The following is a 19,262-nucleotide window of genomic DNA, read 5'->3' on the forward strand; positions in this document are numbered from 1 at the left end:
CTAGACCCTTCTTCAGAAAATGATTTTCTGAAGAAGGGTCTAGGCCCGAAACGTCACCTTTCCTGCTCCTCGGATGCTGCTTGGCCTGCTGTGTTCATCCAGTTGTACACCTTGTTATCTCAGATTCTCCAGCATCTGCAGTTCCTACTATCTCTAAATAGACAAGGACTTCTGCCTAGGGTAGAGGAGTTCAAAACTAGAGGGTATAGTTTTAAGGTGAGAAGGGAAAGGTTTAAGAGGGAACGAAGGGGTAACTTTTTCAAGCAGAGGGTGGTGCATGTATGGAATGAGCTGCCAGAGGAAGTGGTGGAGGTGGGTACAATTACAACATTGAAAAGGCATTTGGATGGATATATGAATAAGAAGGGTTTAAGAGAGATGTAGGCCAAATGCTGGCAAGTAGGACTAGATTTATTCAGGATATATGGTCCACATGAATAGCACGTATCAATGTGTTAGGTTGTGCAGTGCAATTGATCCTTGGTTGGCAGTTAAAATCTTTCTGGTGTGGTTATGGAAGTTTGTAAGCTGCTCCAGTGCTAGGTCCAATTCCTGGTCTGTGCTTTTGTATAGATTTTTTGATGGGCTGTGAACCTAGGACATACCGCGAGTGATTTATCCCCATTGCTCTTGCAAACCACCACTTTGAACCTGAAATCATAGGTGCACATGCGGTGCTGTTAGGAAGTAGTGATGATTGCAGTGTAATTAGAATTAGCATCTCAAAATCAAGGAGATTTGGGTGAGCTTGCTGTTGTAAATGCCAAAAAATGTTAATGGGTGGTTGGTGAGAATGGGAAAGCTTGCTTGTCTTGCCAGAGTAGCTTGCTGTTGAGGATTGTGCTTATAGAATGCCCACTTGAATGAGTTAGCAAGTTGTCTGCATTGACCTTGGAAACTGTAGTATTTAATTGTTGTTACTACTACCATGTGAGGTCTGTGTTCATACAATTTATAATCAGTTAAGTGCAAGTTTACAAAAAATCCCTCTGATTGGAATTTGTTCATTTAACTAAAATGGAATATGGAAGTTGTTCAATATAAAGTTGTCACACACCATTAAAACACCTTGCAATAAATTAACCTTTAATCTGTTTCTTTAGGGACAGAGATGAAAGTTATTAGCAATCAAGATTAGTCTGCTTGGGTTCAAGTTCCACCTGCTCCAGAGTGTATAATAACATCTCTGAGAACATGAATGCTGGACTCCTGGGCGGGCGCAGCAGCTTTTGCAGACCAACCTCCGCATCCAGGGCATCATCCTCTGCCACTTCCGCCATCTGCAGTCCGACCCTACCACCAAAGACAGACTTCCCTCCCCACCCCATCTACCTTTCATAAGGACTGCTCACTTCATGACTGCCTCACCCACTCCACGCTCCACACTCCCCTCTCCCCTCCAACATCACCACACCCGACATCTTTCCTTGCAACCACAGGAGGTGCTACACCTCCCCTCTTGCCTCCATCCAAGACCCTAGATAAATTTTCCAAATCCAACAGGGGTTCACCTGTACATCCTCCAACTATCTGTTGCTCCCGATGTGGTCTCCGATGTGATCAGTGAGACTAAGTGCAGACTCGGTGACTGATTCGCGGAACATCTGCACTCTGTACCCTATAATCAACAATATCTTCCAGTTGCCAACTATTTTAACTCTGCCTCCCACTCCATTGGTGACATGTCCATCCAGTGTTACAATGACACCACACGCAAATTGGAGGAACAATATCTCATGTTCTGCCTCAGGAGCCTACAGCCCGATGGCCTCAACATAGAATTCACTAGTTTCAAAATCTCCCCAACCCCGGCCTCCTTGATCTGATGCAACCTGTCCATCTTCTTTCCAACCTTTCTGCCCCACCCTTCCCACTGACCAATCCCCACTACCCCCTACCTGCATCCACCTATCACCATCCTGCCTCTCTTACTCCAGCCCCACCCCTCCTCCATTTATTTCCCAGTTCCCTTCCCCTTCCCCAGCCCTAATGAAGGGTCCCGACCCAAAATGTCAACATTACTGCACCTCTGATGCTCCCTGAACTGCTGTGTTCCTCCAGCTCCACACTGTATTGACCCTGACTCCAGCATCTGCAGTTCTTGCTATCCTTTAGCAGACCACTAAATGTTCTAAGATATTTCTTTCTTCCTCACAGTGTACTGGAGATATTCATGAATATTTTTTTCTCTCCCTTGGTCAAAAGTCTGGTCATCAGAGTTGTTGCTTGAAGTTTTGCAAAGTGGCTGTTCTTAGCTAGTTTCTATGAACAGCATAAAGAAACCTATCAGCAAAAGGAGGCTATTTGGCTCTTTGAACCTGCTGCACAATTTAATATCGCCATGGCTGATCATCTGACAGGGTATCTTGTTCCTGCTTTCTCCCAATACCCTTTAGTCCTTAAAAAAAACTATTTCTACATATTTCCTAAAAACTTTCAATTTTTTTTGGTCTCAACTGCTTTTTGTGGTAGAAAATTCCACAGGCTCACCATCTCTGGGTGAAGAAATGTCTCCTCATCGCAGTCCTAAATAGCCTACCCTGTATCCTTGAACCATGAGCTCTGGTCCTGGACTGCCCAGTCATTGGGAACATCCTTCATTCATTTAGCCTGTATGGCCTTGTTAGAGTTTAATAGGTATCTGACATTCTCCTCCACCACCACACCACCCCATTCTTCTAAACTGTATATAGTCCTAATTGATCGAGTCTCACGCCATACATCAGTCCCACCATTCCAGGAATCAGTCTATTAAACCTTCATTGTGCATTTTTAATGGCCAGAAATGCTTCCTCAGATGCGACCAAAACTGCACACACTACTCCAGGTGTGGTCTCACCAAGGTCCTTTACAGTTGCAGCAAGACATGCCTGCTTTGTGTTCTAATCCCCTTGCTCAGAAGGCTAATATACTTCTGTCTTATTAGCACCTACTGCATCTGCATGCTTATTTTCAGTGGCTGGTGTACACAACACAGGTCTTGTTGCACTTTCCCCCTTTCCCAATCTTCTTCCCCTATTCAGAATGATAATCTGCCTGCTTATTTTTGCTACCAAAGTGAATAACCTCACATTTATGCACATTATTCTGCATTGCGATGTATTTACCACTTGTCTAAATCACTCCAGCTTCTCTGCATCCTCCTCACAGCATATCTTCCCACCAGGCTTTGAGTTATCTACGAACATGGAGGTATTACATTTACTTCCCTCATCTAAATCATGGACTTAGATTGTGAATTGTTTCCTGTCTGCCAACCAGTTCTCAATTCAGTACATAATCTCTGATCCCATTGTGTTTTAATTTTGCATGCAAATCTCTAATGTGGGACTTCACTATAAATCCACATAAACCACATCCATTGGCTTCTCCTTATCCAGTCTACTAGTTACATTCTCAAACAATTCCAGCACATTTGGCAGGCACATCTTCCCCTTAAATCCATGCTGACATTGTTTGATCCTGTCACAATCTTCCAGTTTAAAAGCTCAAAATAGCAGGCTTATTAATATTGAGCAATCAAGGGTTCTGCAAAAAAAGTCAATTACGCTGAGCACACTTAAAATTCTTTCTCCCGTCTACTATTTCTTTAGAAATGCAAGAAGTCTAGCCTCATTGTCTGTTTAGTATTTCAAGAATCTTTTATATTGTCTGGGCAACTAGTAGAAGAGGGCACAGTCTCAATGAAGGGAAGAGCCTTCAGAACTGGGATGAGGAATTTCTTCAGTCAGTGGCTGGTGCATCTGTGGAACTCATTGCCAGAGAAAATTGTGGAGGTCAAGTCATTGAATGTCTTTAAGGCAGATTCACTATTGGTAAGGGCATCAAGGGTTATGGGGAGAAGGCAGTGAAAAACATGTCCACCATGATCAAATGGTGGAGCAAACTTTGGGCCAAATGACCTAATTCTGATCCTATACCTAATGGATCTGCGTATCACCAGTCCACTTGGATCTTGTAGTTGTGCAGTAAGGTACTTTTTTTTCAGTCTCTTCTGTTTGGTTAGATTAAGAATACATCTTTTTGAATTAAATCTTTAATCTCACAATTCTATTGTCGATGACTAGCAACTAACCAAACTGTGACTAAAATGAATGGAAACGTGCTTTTCGGGTAAAATAATCTTGTCCCCTGAAGTAGTCATAGTCATGGAAATAGACCCTTAATCCAAACCAGAAATGCCAAACAATTTTCCCAAATAAAACTAGTTTTATTTCATTTCATTTCCCTGCATTTGGTCCATACCCTTCTAAACCTTTCCTATTCATGTACCTGTCCAAATATCTTTAAAATGTTGTAATTGTACCTGCATCTACCACTTTGGCAGTTCGTTCCCCACACAAACCACCCTCTAGGAAAAAATTGCCCCTCAGATCCCTTTTAAGTCTTTCTCTTTTCATCTTCATTTGGACTCCCTACCCTAGGGAAAAGACCTTTGCTTGTTCGCCTTACCTCATGATTTTATGAATTTCTATAAGGTCACTCCTCAACCTTGTATGTACAGGGAGAAAAATGTCTCTGCCTATCCAGCCTCTGATAACTCAAACCCTCCAATCCCAGCACCATCCTTGTAAATCATTTCTGCACCATCCTTGTAAATCTTTTCTGCACCCTCTCCAATTTAATTATTATCCTTCCTATAGCTGGGCAACTGGAATTGTACAGTATTTCAAAAGTGGCCTCACCAATGTCCTGTACAACTGCAACGTAATGTCTCAACTCAAATAATCAGTAGTTTGAGCAATGAAGGCAAGCTGTGCCAAACGCCACCTTAACCAACCTGTCTACCAGTGACGCAACTTTCAAAGAACTATGTGAAATAACTCCACGGAGGCTGATAACCCGTCACAAGGTCACATATGCATAGTACTTGACACTGGTCCAGCTTTCTCAGAGCCAGCTCTGAGTGAACAGGACTCTGACACTCCTGTTTAGATCTGTCAGCCAGGGCTCCCTGAATGAACCAGGTTACTCAATGAGGTCCACCTGGCTGATCTTGATCCAATCACTACATTCCTCCCCCTCTAAGTCGAAGGACATAGGCATGTTCTTTTTTTCTTTGTAGCCTCTCCTGGGGCATTTTCGCCCTGGATTGGGTTCCTCCGACTCGGCCTTGGGTACAGATGGTGTGTACTGAATTGGAGCCTGCCTCTTGCAACTAGAGCATCTTGGAAGAAATTCATCCTCCTCTTCAGACGGTATAAGCATCACGGCTGCGACATCCACTGTGTCTATCTCAAACTCAGATTTCTTTGACAGTAGACGGAGGAGGAGAATCGGTGGTTCTGATAACCTTCATGTCTGTTCTGAGAGGCTGGGTATGTTTCGCTCCTGCCCCATTTGCAAGTTTGCAGCATTCATGTGGACCACATGCTTGTTCAGGACCACCTCACCTATCCGAATGGTATGTCACAGGACCTGATATCACGTCAACCATGCCTGTTACCAATTTAGGGCCGTTTCTGTGGTTTTGGCACCAAATTTTATCCCTAGAAGTGAACTGTCTCCCTGTCTTAGAGGAATCTGGTGTAGTTGCATGAGGGGTGGTCTGATAATCAAATAGGAATTGGAACAGTTTGGAATCAGATGAAGCTGCAGGCTCTTTCTTTAAACCGACCTTCAGAGTTTGGACTGTGCTTTCCGTCAGATCATTCGATGTTGGATGTTATGTGCGGAATGCCATTTGACTTAGGGCATATTCAAATTGCCAGCTAGTAAATGGTGGCCCGTTGTGTGTGACCAACGTTTCCGTGAACGATGTATTGCAAAAGATGCTTGCAGCTTTTTGGCCATCATCCTGTGTTTGAAAAATGAGCTCTGTGCATGCCCAACCACTTTGAGTGGGTGTTCACAATGACTACTAACGTTGAGCCCATGAAAAGGTTCGGGTTAGTTGATGTGTAACCGAGTGCAGGGTTTACCCTGGCCATTCTCCCCACCACACCATCTCCCCCCCCCCCCCCAAAAAAAAAAATATGGGGGTGCTGCTGGCAGTAGTTTTTGTCCTTGTTGGCACTCTGGGCTCTGCCCCACCGATGTAGCTATGTCTGCATCCAATCCTAGCCTCCAGATGTAACTTCCTGCCAACGTGTTTATTTTCAACACCCCTGGATGACCCTGGTGGAGTTCAACCACTATCTGATGGCAACCTTTGCTTGGGACAATCACTTTTGCTCCCCACAATAAAATGCTGTCTTCTATGGTGATCTGGTCTTGCTGGGTCCAGAAGGTTTCACTTCTGGTTGTGATGGCCCTTTTTTTGTTTCCTCTATCATCACTGGCTGTTTTAATTTTGCCAGGACCAGAACGTTTTGCATCCAGTTTGATATTGTCAGCAGTAACCGGAAGGGTGTCCAGAAGTTTAAAATCAGAATGGACTCCTGTATTAGTGACACCATCAGTGGTGTATCTGCCAACAAGAGGCAGCTCAAGGTATCAGCGTTTGCTACTTTGCTTCCCAGATAGTGTTTCAACTTGTAATTGTATGTACTTTTAATTCGGTGGTGGTCTCTCATCCTACTTGAAACTATGTGTGGTACGTCCTTGTCCTCTCTGCGTAGCCCTAGCAGGGACTTGAGTTCTGTTTTGGTCTTGATGGAATTTCCTCACACCAAAGATGACCACTAAACCTTCCTTCCTCTATCTGGGTATAATTGCGCTCTGCATCAGCCAAATCCAGGAAGTGTACGCTATTGGGGTTCCTCTGCATTGGGCCATCTGTGACCCAACAATATCCCAATACCTTACAGGGAGGCATTGCATGTCAGCACTTGATCTAGCTTGGGATCATAGTGTGCTAACATCTTAGATGACAATAGCTGCTGCTTCTGCTTCCTTCAAGGCTATGCCTAGACAATGAAACCATTTCCAAGGTTGACACTTTTTCAGTAGCAGATGCAAGGGTGCCAGGATGGAGACCAGGTTATGTATGAACATTTTGTAATAATTCATGAGCCTAGGGAAAGACCTAAGCTCCGATACAGAGATAGGAACTGGGGCAGTTTATCTACCAACAGGTGTACCCTGTTCTTGCCGACTCTATAGCCCAAGTTAGTCACTGCCTGGAACACACATTTTTCCCTTCTAACGTGTATGCCTGCCTTGGAAAAATGTCTCAGGATTACGTCCAAGTTGTCTAAGTGCTCTTTATTGGTCTTTTCTGTTGTTAGCACGCCAGCCAGGGGTAGACCTTTGCAAAATGTTCACCATACATGCAGAGCCATGCATGGGTACCATCTAAGAACCGGGTGACTACTTAACCCAGATGCCTATTTTGGTTCTGCTTTGGGTGTAGCTAAACAATTTAACTGTTTCAAGCCAGATGTAGGTGGGCTTTCCAGGGTCTGCACTCTTTTTGATACCGGCCTGACTTCTCTTACTCAATTCAGGCCAAGTGGCAAGATCGAACAATTCATGCTTCCCAACTGACAGTATGATGCCAGAAATGCTTATCCCAACTCAAAGACAACTTCTATGAGTGAATTTCATCAACGTATTTTTTTTTTTCTCTTGTCACCACTTAAATAACTCTACAGAGGCTGGCATCCCATCACCAAGTCACATTTTATTCACACACTGACTGCCTCTGACATTGACCCAGGTCTCTCAGCCAGCTCTGTTTAAACAGAGCCCCTGACATATCTGTTTATCTGTCAACTAGGGCTCCCTGATTAGACCAGGTCAACAGCCCAAATAAGGGATCTTTTACCCTGAGGTTTACCTGGCTGACTTCGTTACAATCACTACACTATGTACCTGAATCACAAGATGTCTTTGTTCAATAACGCTCCCTGCACTACTGTTAACTGTATAAGTGCTGCCCTTGTTCATATGACCAAAATGCAACACCAAATTAAACTCCATCTGCCACTTCTTGGCCTCCGAGTTGGCCAATGCTCATTGCTGGAGAAACACGTTAAACTTTTGTTCTTATGGGGCATTGCTACTTTTGACAGCACCAGTGTCAATCTGCTTAAAGCATTGCATAAATTGACAACAGCATAATTGATGGCTAATAGGTCAGTAAAAATTGGGCGTAGTTTAGTATGTTGTGATTAGTAACAGCAAACAGCAAGCTACCATTAGAATTCTATCAATAAACACTACTAAACATAGATGACTTGTTATTTATGCCGTTATTGGTCACAAAGTGCTATTAAGCACAAAATGTTTGACAATTGGACAAGTGTAACTGCATTTCAAAGTAATTCACTATACGTTTCAAGTATTCCTAACTTATAGCATTATGTAAATACAAATCCTTTATCCTGCTAAATTACAGCAATCACAGGGATGGCCTCACAGATCAAAACAATTTTTCCTAGGTATAAATATTTTCTTCTACACATGTTAGTCTCATTTAGTCATCTAGGGCTGAATCTCTCTTGATATTTTGGCAATGTCATTTTCATCAAGTTTTGTGGAGGGTTTCTCTCCATGAAGCCTTGTGGTTTTCTTGTGTTATTGACAAACTCATCTTGTTAACTACATACCACCACACCCCTACAGCATTCCTCCCTGGTGCTGGACTGACCCTCTCACTTGACATAGCTAGAAGTACTTGATGTTGTTGGAATATTGTGGAATTCCTGGCACTGGCATCATGTTTACAAGGCTAGTGGACAGCAGGTGAAGCGCTGGTAGTTTCGAGCTACAGATCACGACAGTTCACAGACTGGAAATGTCTTGGAATAATTTATTCAAGAGCTGCAATATGCGTTATGTGGGATAGAAGGCAAACTGTTATCAATTGCCATTAATTGCAAATCAGTGGCAATTATGAAACAGGACGGGGAGGAGTGAAGCATAGAGAAGGAAGAATGTGGGGAATGTTTATTTTTATTTCTTTAAGTGTGCTATGGAAGCATCAAAATGAGGACTGTTTTTAATATCTTTACAGTGCATTGGGAGGATAGAGAATGCAAGTAAAGTTGTAGCTAAAGTATATCTAAATTTTTGGAGGATTATCTATCTTGCTTTAATTGTAGTTGGTGCTTGTAAAGGTACACCCTTGCCTACCAGCCTGTGTTAGGATCTAACCTGACTGCTTTGTTTTAGGAATCTAAAATTTTAGATTTACTGTGAATTGCATCCTTTTCAGGGTGGTGAGGACAAGGACTCAAGTGAGAAAGGCGAGAAGAAACCAAAGCGTTGTAAGTTTAACTTAAACAGTAGTTTCTTCAGTGATTGCTGTAAAACATGTAAACCTTGCCAATTTTCATTCATGTACATGATACAGGAGAGTACAGAGTTGCCCTCTTATGTTTTTGGGCATGAATGCTGCTATTCACTCCCTCTTTTACTGTCAATTCTTGAAATAGGGCACCCTAGACTGAAATCCTAGATTGGGGTATCATTCCTAAAATGATACCTAGTCCATGCATAGTTAGGTCTTCTCAATAGAGAATTTTAGAATAGGCAGGATAAAACTGGGTGGAATTCCACCATGTAGGCAGATTATAAAATAAGGTTTGAGGAAAGCAGGCAGGAGCTTGGTGAATTTCGAAGCGCTCCCAAGGATCTTAACTCCCAATCTTAACAGCTTTCCCAGTGTTATTTCTCCTCCATCTCTGCCCAAAAAATTCTTCTGGCTGCACCTTGTCAAATTGTTTACATCCAATACTGTATGTGATGAAATTCCCTTCAGTTAAATGCTGCAAAGGTTTATTCTCTTAATTATGGGAAATAGATGTCACTGTCGGCAATAGCATTAAATGCCAAGCCCTAAGTGCCTTTGAAAAGGCGGTAGTGAGCTGCCCTTCTTGAACCACAGTTCATTTGGTTTGGTACACTCTCAATGCTGTTAGGGAGATAATTCCAAGATTTTGACCCAGCCATGCTGAAGAAGTGGTAATATTTTCCACATCAGGATGGTGATTGGCTTGGAGGGGAAGTTGAGAGTGTTGATGCTCTCTTGTATGTGCTACCCTCGTCCTTCCAGGTGGTGGTAGTTGTTGCACTGCATCTCATGGTTGGTATTCTGCTGCTACTAAGTGTTGATTAAAGGAGGAAGTGAATGTTTATGGGTGTGGTGCCAGTCAAGTGGGTTGCTTTGTCTTGAATGGCGTCCAAGCGTCCTGTGTGGTTTCAGTTATGTTTATCCAGGCAAATGGGGTATATTTCACTCCTTGCATCTTGTAGAGAGCGGGCAGGCTTTGGGGAGCCGGGATATGACTTAATCACTGCTGTATTCCTTGCTTCTGACCTGCTGTTTAGGCCACTATTTCTATGCACAGTCCAGTCTGTTTCTGGTCAATGATCAGTTCCAGGATGTTGATAATGGGGGAAACTAGCGATGATTGATGATGCCAAACTTTCAAGCGATCAAGTTTAGATTCTTTCTTATTAGAGATGATCTTTGCCTGGCAATTGTGTGGCATGAATGCTGCTCACTACTTGCATGTCCACACCTGGATGTTGTCCAGGTCGTGCTGCAATTAGACATGGACTTAAGGTGGAGGGACAATCATTGATCAAACAGCTGAAGACGTTGGGCCTACACAGTGTCTTCAGGAGTGCCTGCAGATACATTCTGGAGCTGAAATAATTGAACTCCAACTATCTTCCTTTGTGTCAGGTATGATTCCAACCAGTGGGGAGTTATCCTTTTGATTTCCCATTAACTCCAGTTTTGCTAGGGCTCAGTGATGCGATGCTTCGTCAAAACCACAAGCTCTTCTGTAGCCTAAGAATCTATCCTACTGTCACACTAAGTGAGACTGTCTACATCCTTGGCGTTCTTACTGAATTGAATATTAATTTAATAACAAATGTTTATTTCGGCATGTAATTACCTCCAGGTTTTAATTTTTGCCAATGAGATTTTCTTTGTTGAAACATACCACCCAATAAGGCAGTGTAAAAGCATTTATGAATGAGTCATGTTATATTTCTGATTTATGTATCTTGTCCTAATAGTCGGTACCAAGGATACCTCACAATTTCCTTTTTTTAACTGGCAATTTTTTAAAAGGCCAGGGAAATCACTGATATGTTCCTTGTGACAAATACCATTTGTTGAATGCAGGTTTTGAACCACCATGGCCAGAGCTCAGTACAGACCCCTTTGAAGCACTTTTAGAGAGATGCAAACAGTGTAGCCTGTTACTAGGGAGTGTACACTTGACAGACTGAGCGGAGGACTAATCACCTCATACGCAGCAAATGAGACTGTTGCAAGGCTTTGGTGCTTTGCATTAATTAATTAAAAGATAATACATTGACAATTTTGTTTTCAAATAGTTCCTACTATGCAAGAGAAGAAGAAGACCGGCAAGCCCAAGAAGAATCGAGACCGCCTCGCAGAGAGGTACTGATCACTAGTGCCATGGTGCTATTTTGGTCAGGAATTAGTTTTTGTCTATCTTGTTTATGATCCACATGTTGTAGAAATGTGCAATGCTGAGTTTCTGTGTATTGTCCTTAAGAAAAGATGGGAACTCCTTTTTTAGCTATTGTCTCCCCTTACTGCTTACAGAGGAAGAATTGGGTGATAGTGGTTACTGTCCTCTCGTAAGAATTAATCACTTCTGTGAACTCCAGTGGTTGCAGAAGTACATCATTTATGTTGGGAAGAAGGAGGCATATCTACCTCCCAGCGCATTCTACACTGGGAGGGGCTGCCACTGCCTTTAGCATGTAAAACTTGAGCAGCTGCCCAAGGCATTCAACTTTAATACTACCTCTACTTAAATTAGTTCTGAATCTTGTATTGGCAATATCAGTGTCTATTTGCGTTGTTAATATGTATATGATTGCCTAATAATTAGAAGTGTAAATAAATGCTTTAGGATTTCTTGATCACCCTCGGGCCAGATTCCTCGTGTTAATCCTGTTTGGGTTTTTTTTGCAGGATAACATATGCCTGTTCAGTCTGTAAGTTCCGTACATTTGAAGATGAGGAGATTGCTGCTCACATGAAGAGCAAGTTTCACAAAGAAACTTTAAAATTCATTGGGACCAAGCTTAAACCTCAGACTGCTGACTTCTTGGATGTATGCATTTTTCTGCCTTTTTAAAATATTAATTTTCTTGTGGGATATCCGACTGTAACCTTGAGTTTATGTTTGAAACCTTGGAGGTTTGTTCCTGTTACTTCACTAGTAGTGAATAAATTCTAAAGCAGGTGACTAAGGTCTCACTGGGTTAAAATGTATGAAAATGTTGATTGCAGTCTACCTTGGCTGTTTCATGTGGCTGTCGACCAAAGATGTGCTTGAATATTGCAGCCAGTGGTGTTTAGATGACACAAACAAATTGCTGGAGAAACTTAGCAAGTCTGGCAGCATCTGTAGAGACAAAACAGACTTAACTGAAGAAAGGTCACTGGACCCGAAATGTTAAGCCTGCTTTCTGACCATAGATGCTGCTAGACCTGCTGAGTTTCTCCAGCAATTTCTGTTTCTGTTTTTGAGTTCCAGCATCTTTTGTTTGTTTTATTGTTGTGTTTAGGGACAGGTTGCTTTGTTTCTCCCCCTCGTTCTATTTTCTCTGTCTCTGTGGCTCTATCAGCTTGCATAATTACATTGTAATCGAGAACAGAATCTCTGGCCATGGCTTCCTCCAGTACAGAAGCTAATTGAATATATCTACGCCACTCTAGCTGATGACTAACCATGCTGTGATCAAGGAACAAATTGGCATGTTTGAAGTACTGATAATTAAGCCTTAAACTGTTGGAGCTTCACAACTTGGAAAAGATTTACAAGAATGTTGCCAGGGTTGAAGGGTTTGAGTTACAGGGAGATGCTGAACAGACTGGGGCTATTTTCCCTGGAGTGTTGGTGGCTGAGGGGGTGATCTTATAGAGGTTTGTAAAATCATGAGGGCACAAATTGGGTAAATAGACATGGTCTTCTCCCTGGGGTGGGGAAGTCCAAAACTAGAGAGTATAGCTTTAATATGAGAGGGGAAAGGTTTAAAAAGGATCTAAGGGGCAACTTTTTCATGCCGAGGGTGGTGCGTGTTTAGAATGAGCTGTCAGAGGAAGTGGGGAGGGTCGTACAATTACAACTTCTAAAAGACATCTGGATGGATATATGACTAGGAAGGGTTTAGAGGGATATGGGCCAAATGCTGGCAGATGGGACTAGATGTATTTAGGATATCTGGCCGACATGGACAAATTGGACCGAAGGGTCTGTTGTTAGAGTCATAGGGTCGTGCTGTACATCGCTATGACTCTAGTTCTTAAGCAGGAGAAATTTGCAGTTTCTAATGTTAAGGGGGAAAAAAGTAATGGATCTCTTGGAGTATGTGGTAGTCTAGTGAAAGTTTAAAACCATGCCCATAAACTCTTTTTGTAGTGTTCATTTGATCTTATGATAACATTGCCGTAATCTGATTCTAAAAGAAGGTATTGCATTCATCTTTTGAAAGCAACTGGTTTTACGTTTTGTAGTTGGGGTGCTATTTGTAAAATCAGATATGTTTGCAAAGGGTCGTTAATCCGTAAAGCCATTTTTCTTGAATGCAGTGAAAGCACATTGTAAACCTGGTAAGTTAAACCTGTCAGCTTAAAACCTAAACTAAGACATTTCGGATCAGCAAGGAACTTGACCAATTTAACTCTCAATGGATGTGCTCTAGATGGCCAAATATGAGCTGGTTAGGTGGATTGGCCATGCTAAAAAATGGCCCCATTGTGTCAGGGGATTTGCAGGTTTGGTATTTTAGTCATCGTTAAAAACCCATGTGGGGTTACGGACGGGGTGTATGTTTGGGTGGGATGCACATTTGGTAGGCTGAATGGCCTCTTTATGCACTGCAGGGATTCTATGATAGACTGGGTCCTCTAATGAAACGTGCCTCTTCCTGGGAGTGCTTAGACCAGCAAAGTTATCTCTAGGTGGAATGCATCTGCAAGTATATTATAGCAAAAAACACCAACACAAGTTCACTAACATCAGTGCTTGGAATCCTCGATGGAGACGTCTCGAATATTATTATCTTGTGATTATTATAGTCGTGAGGATGCAAGAATGTGCCTAAACTCTTCATAATAGATAAATTATTGAGAGTATCACCTCTAAATTTAAATTGTAGTAATGAACACTATCATAGAATATATAATATTTGAACACAATCATTTCACTTAAGCAGACAGTGACCACTCTAAGTGAATATTCAGTGGTCTATTTTCTGACTAATGTCTTAGATGTATAATCAATTCAAAATAGTTATAATGTGACTATTCTACTTTAAATTTGTATGCAATGTTTAAATCCTTAAAAACAATTAGATATTTAAACAAATAAGATTAAAAGAATACTACACTCTCAAACTGGAATAATTCTGTTACAGTGTCTTTGCCTCAACCTTCAAGCAAGTTGGTGTCAAACTTGACTCTTTTGTGCTCTAAGATGAGACACCTCTATCTCTGTCCTGGCTTTATAAGTTCAAAAGTTTATCTGTAGGTATAGAAGAGGTTTTCATTATTAGCTGTATACTGAAAAAATGTTTAATTTAGTCTTTACATCTTTCTTTATGGATGTTTCGTTGGCCTTTTGTCTGGTTTCTGTCTTTCACTGTTTTCAAACAGTAAACACCCATGATCTTTGAGGTCCTTGAGAGTCACACACTAAAAATATTTTCTCTCAGTTCCTTGACATTTGATTAAATGTTACGTGGTGTATTATTTCTATTGATTTCTTTGCCTTAATTGTTTTTGTTTAATCAGTCATTTTCTTGACATGGTTTGGTTCTATTGATAGTTAGCAGCCTTTTGATACCTGAGCAATATAGTCATTCCATGCTGGTGTAAATTTGATAGGCTATGCAACTGTAAGGCATTCCACTGGAGATGTTTGGATGTGCGTACTTTCAGCTGGGATCACTAGCTAGTCATCAGAATTGAGAGTTTGACTCTGGCCAATTACAGTCATGATAATGGAATAGTTTAGGTTAGATGGGCTTCAGATCGGTTTCACAGGTCGGCGCAACATCGAGGGCCGAAGGGCCTGTACTGCGCTGTAATGTTCTATGTTCTATGTTCATAACCATAAGGGTTCCATTCCTGAGAACCCTTGCAAATAATGAAATTCACAAATGCAGCAATCATTACAAATAGGTTAAAATGGTTAAAAATATCACCGGATATGTGATTTTTGCCTGCAATTGTTTTTTGTTGTTACTTAGCATAAATAGATGAATTTGTGATTTGGCTGATACTGAGGATTTACCGTACTTTTTACTTGTAACTCTAATCTGTCAATTAGCTACTGAGCATTAGGGGAGCCAGGCTGACTTTAATTTCATGTGTGGTAATGATCGCTCCAAATTTTATTGTAGGAGTATATCTCTAACAAGAATAAAAAAACGCAAAAACGTCGGGAGCAAATCGGAGATGAAACTATTCTGAAAAAGCAGCTGATGCAGCAACATGATGTACTCCAAGGTAAGTCAGAAACTAATTATTCAATGCCCAGTTGTATTTGATTTCTAAGAATTAATTCTGTAAACTACGATTGTAACAGTTTAAAATAAATTTTTTGAAATTTAGGGAGGCAATTGCCTGGACTACCACTAGACTATTAATCCAGAAACCCAGGTATAGTTCTGGGAACCTGGGTTTGAATCCTTCCATGGCAGATGGTGGAATTTGAATTCAATTAAAAATTTGGATTGAAGAGTCTAATGATGACCATAAAGCCACTGTTCATTGTTGGAAAGCAACTTATCTAGTTAACTGATCTCCTTTAGGGAAGAAAAACTGCCATCCTTACCTGATTTAGCTTACATGCAACTTTGGACCCACAGCAATGTGATTGCCTCTTTAAATTGCCCTCTGAAATGGCCAAACAAGCCACTCAGTTATAACAATTACTAGAAAGTCTCAATAAAGAAATAAAACTGACCACCTGGTATCAACTTAGGCACCTGAAATGGCAATGGTAAAAACAGCCCTATCAACCCTGCAAAAGTCTTCCTTACTAACATATGGGGCTGGTGCCAAAATTGGGAGAGGTGTCTCAGACTAGTTGAGAAGCAGCCTCACAGACATGTACACGTGGTTTCTTACCTTAGATACTATTTCAGACATCACCATTTCTGACTGTATCCTGTCCTGCTGGCAGGACAGACCCAGCAGAGGTGGCAGCACAGTGGTATACAATCAGGAGAGAGTTGCCCTGTGTATCGTCAGCATTGACTCAAGATGCCATGAAGTCTCATGGCATCAGATCAAACACGGGCAAGAAAATCTCCTGATTACCACATACCGTGCTTCATCAACTAATGAATCAATGTTCCACCATGTTGAATAACGTTTGGAGGAAGCATTGAGAATATACTTAGGTTGGAGGGTTTCACTGTTCACGTTCAGGAGTGACTTGGCAGCAGCTCTGCTGATTGAACTGATGGAGTCCACAGACTGGGTCTGTGATAGGTGGTAAGGGAACCAACAAGAGGCAAAATATACTTGCTCTCATCCTCACCACTCTGACTGCCTCAGGTACACCTTCACATCTCAGTAGCGAGTGACTACTGGACAGTCCTTGTGAGAACAATGCCCTGTGTTTATATTGATAACACTTTACATTGTGTTGTGTGGACACAATTACCGTGCTAAAGGGGACAGACTTCATGCACAACTAGCAACTTGAGACTTGGCATCTGTGAGGAGCTGTGGGCCAACAACAGCAGAAAAATATACCTAAAAATGAGGTGACAACGTGGTGAAGCTGCAAAACATAAGACTAGTTGTGTGCTAAACAGTATAAGCCGGAAGTGATAGAACTAAAAATCTGACAATGAATGGATCAGATGTAAGCTCTGCAGTCCTGCTATATCCATTTGAGAGTGGTGGTAGATAATTAAAACAATTCACTGGAGGAGGTTACTCCACAAATAACCCCATCCTGATTGACAGGGGCACTAAGCTCATGAGTACAAAAGTTAAGGTTGAAGCATTTGCAACAGTCTTCAACCAGAAGTGCCAAGTGGCTGATTCATCTCTGCTTCCTCTGGAGATTTCCAGCATCACAGATGGCAGTCTTCAGCCACTTTGATTCACTTCATGTGACATCAGAAAACTTGGAGGCGCTAGGTACTGCAAAGGCTGTGGATCCTGAAAACATTCTGGTGATGGTACTGAAGACTTGTTGTCCAGAACCTGCTGCATCCTTAGTCAAGCTCTTCCACTACATTTGCAACACTGTCATCTACCTGGCAATTGTGCAGATATATCCTGTACGCAAAAAAGCAGGACAAATCCAAACTGGCCATTTACTGCCTTATAAATCCACTCTCATCAGTCAAGTGATGTAAGGTGTTGTCAATTACCTGCTCACTGATGTTGAGCTTGGGTTCCACCAGCTTCTGGCTTCATTACAGCCTTGGTTCAAACATGGATAAGTGTTGAACTTCGGAGGTGAGGTGAGAATGACAGCCTTTGGCATAAAGGGCATACTTGACTGAGTATGGCATCAGGGAGCCCTAACAAAATGAGAGTTTATGGAAATCTGGGGGAAAGCTGTCTACTGGGTTGTAGTCATACATAGCACAAAGGAAGGTGTTTGTGGTTAGATCAGTCATCTCAGCTCCAGGGCATCTTTACAGGAGATAGTAGGAACTGCAGATGCTGGAAAATCTGAGATAACAAAAGGGTCTAGGCCCAAAACATCAGCCTTCCTGCTCCTATGATGCTGCTTGGCCTGCTGTGTTCATCCAGCTCTACACCTTGTTATCTCTACAGGAGTTCCTCTGTGTAGTGTCCTAGACCCAACCGTCTTTAGCTGCTTCATCAATTACATTTGTCCATCATAAAGTCATTGGTGGGTATGATTGCACCATTCAGGATTCTTCAGATGCTGTAGCTATACAAGACTAAATATGGGAAGATCTGGACAATATCTATGCTTGGGATGAAAAGTGCCAAAAAACATTTGTGACCCACAAACGCCAGGCAATGACTGTCTCTCGTGTGAGGCGATCCAGCCCCCACCCTTTGACATTTACTAGCAGTACCATCTCTGAATCTGCTACTATCAACATCCTCAGCTTTACCTTTGACCAGAAACTGAACTGGACTGGCCAGATCAATATAATGGCTGTAAGAGCAGCTTGGAGGCTGGGAATAGTGCAGCAAATAACTCTGACCTGACTCCCCAAAGCCTGTCCAACATTGAAAAGGCACAATTCAGGTTTGTAATCAAACACTCATCTGAAAAAGTGGGGAGTATATCTCCAGCCACAGTTGAGAAACTTGTCATCATTCAGGACAAAGTCCACTTGATTGGCACTGTTTGCTTCCTCCACCACTGCTCCAGTAGCAGCAGTGTGTACCATCTACAGGATGCATTGCAGAAATTCACCAAAGTTCCTTTGATAGCACTTTGCAAACCCACGACCACTAACATCTAGAAGGACCAGGGTTGCAGTTTTACCTGGGAGCACCACCTATAAGGGTGTCATCTGGGTCAAAATTCTGGGGTTCCTACTGGCATTGTGGATCTATCTGTAACAACCAACCACCAGTGACATGCTTCTCCCACTTTTGAATGCTTGAAAGAACTTTGATCATATTTTAGCCAAGATCATTTCAGAAATAATGCCTTATTGTGATGTAGTTAAAGTAGGCAGTCTGACAAGGTGGAAAATGAAACATACACACGATGTGTTTTTAAAGTGTGGAATGGGTGGGAAAGTTGTATTGTTCTATTATCTCTGCCTTATCCAGAAGTGGTCAACAGTGATATTGGGTGCAGGAGTAGGGGAAAGTGGCATGCTACAATATTGATGCTTCACATCTAAATGCTAACATTTAACTGAAAATAGTTGGTTGTGAAATACCATGTGTCGGCATGCAGCTCAGTGAAGTTACACAAAATCAATTAAATTTAAACTCTACAAATAATGTCTCTTTAAATTTGGTGTTGATGTGGAATACTATTTGTACTTGAGAATTATTGGTGTGGATAGAATTTGCAAATGTCAGGCACATTTCCTGAACCACACTTAAATATTTGTACTGGATTTTTTTTGCTCTTTATTGCTTTTGTGTATCTGAGTGATAGAATTGTTGTGAGAGGAAGCCAGGATACGAGGAGAGTCTAGCCCAAACTGCCAAAGCTATTTATGATGCTGTGTAGTAATTCTGATTTCCTTTCAAGGTAAAGTGTAATAGATGTCACTTCAGTGCAATCCTGCTTTATTTCTGAGTATTGATCATGTTGAATGGGAACCTCCTATTCCTGTTTTTATTCCTCATGCTTGTAGGTGTGTTGTTGACTGTTCATCTGTTGCTCTGATTTATGCTTTGGTTC

At 41.8% G+C, this 19,262-nt stretch overlaps 1 protein-coding gene across 2 annotated transcripts in view; it reads left to right on the forward strand.

The window, feature by feature from the left end:
- The window catches only part of LOC109933318 (A-kinase anchor protein 8-like), a 36,341-nt gene that overhangs the window by 14,777 nt on the left and 2,302 nt on the right, over positions 1 to 19,262 (forward strand). For both annotated transcript variants that reach the window (XM_020532301.2, XM_048617945.1), the window contains 4 exons: positions 9,101 to 9,152; positions 11,242 to 11,308; positions 11,852 to 11,993; positions 15,289 to 15,394. In XM_020532301.2, the coding sequence (XP_020387890.1) occupies positions 9,101 to 9,152; positions 11,242 to 11,308; positions 11,852 to 11,993; positions 15,289 to 15,394 (367 nt within the window). The remainder of the gene's footprint in view (positions 1 to 9,100; positions 9,153 to 11,241; positions 11,309 to 11,851; positions 11,994 to 15,288; positions 15,395 to 19,262) is intronic.

This window comes from Rhincodon typus, chromosome 38 (assembly GCF_021869965.1).
Source record: "Rhincodon typus isolate 14 chromosome 38, sRhiTyp1.1, whole genome shotgun sequence".
Classification (NCBI taxonomy): domain Eukaryota; kingdom Metazoa; phylum Chordata; class Chondrichthyes; order Orectolobiformes; family Rhincodontidae; genus Rhincodon; species Rhincodon typus.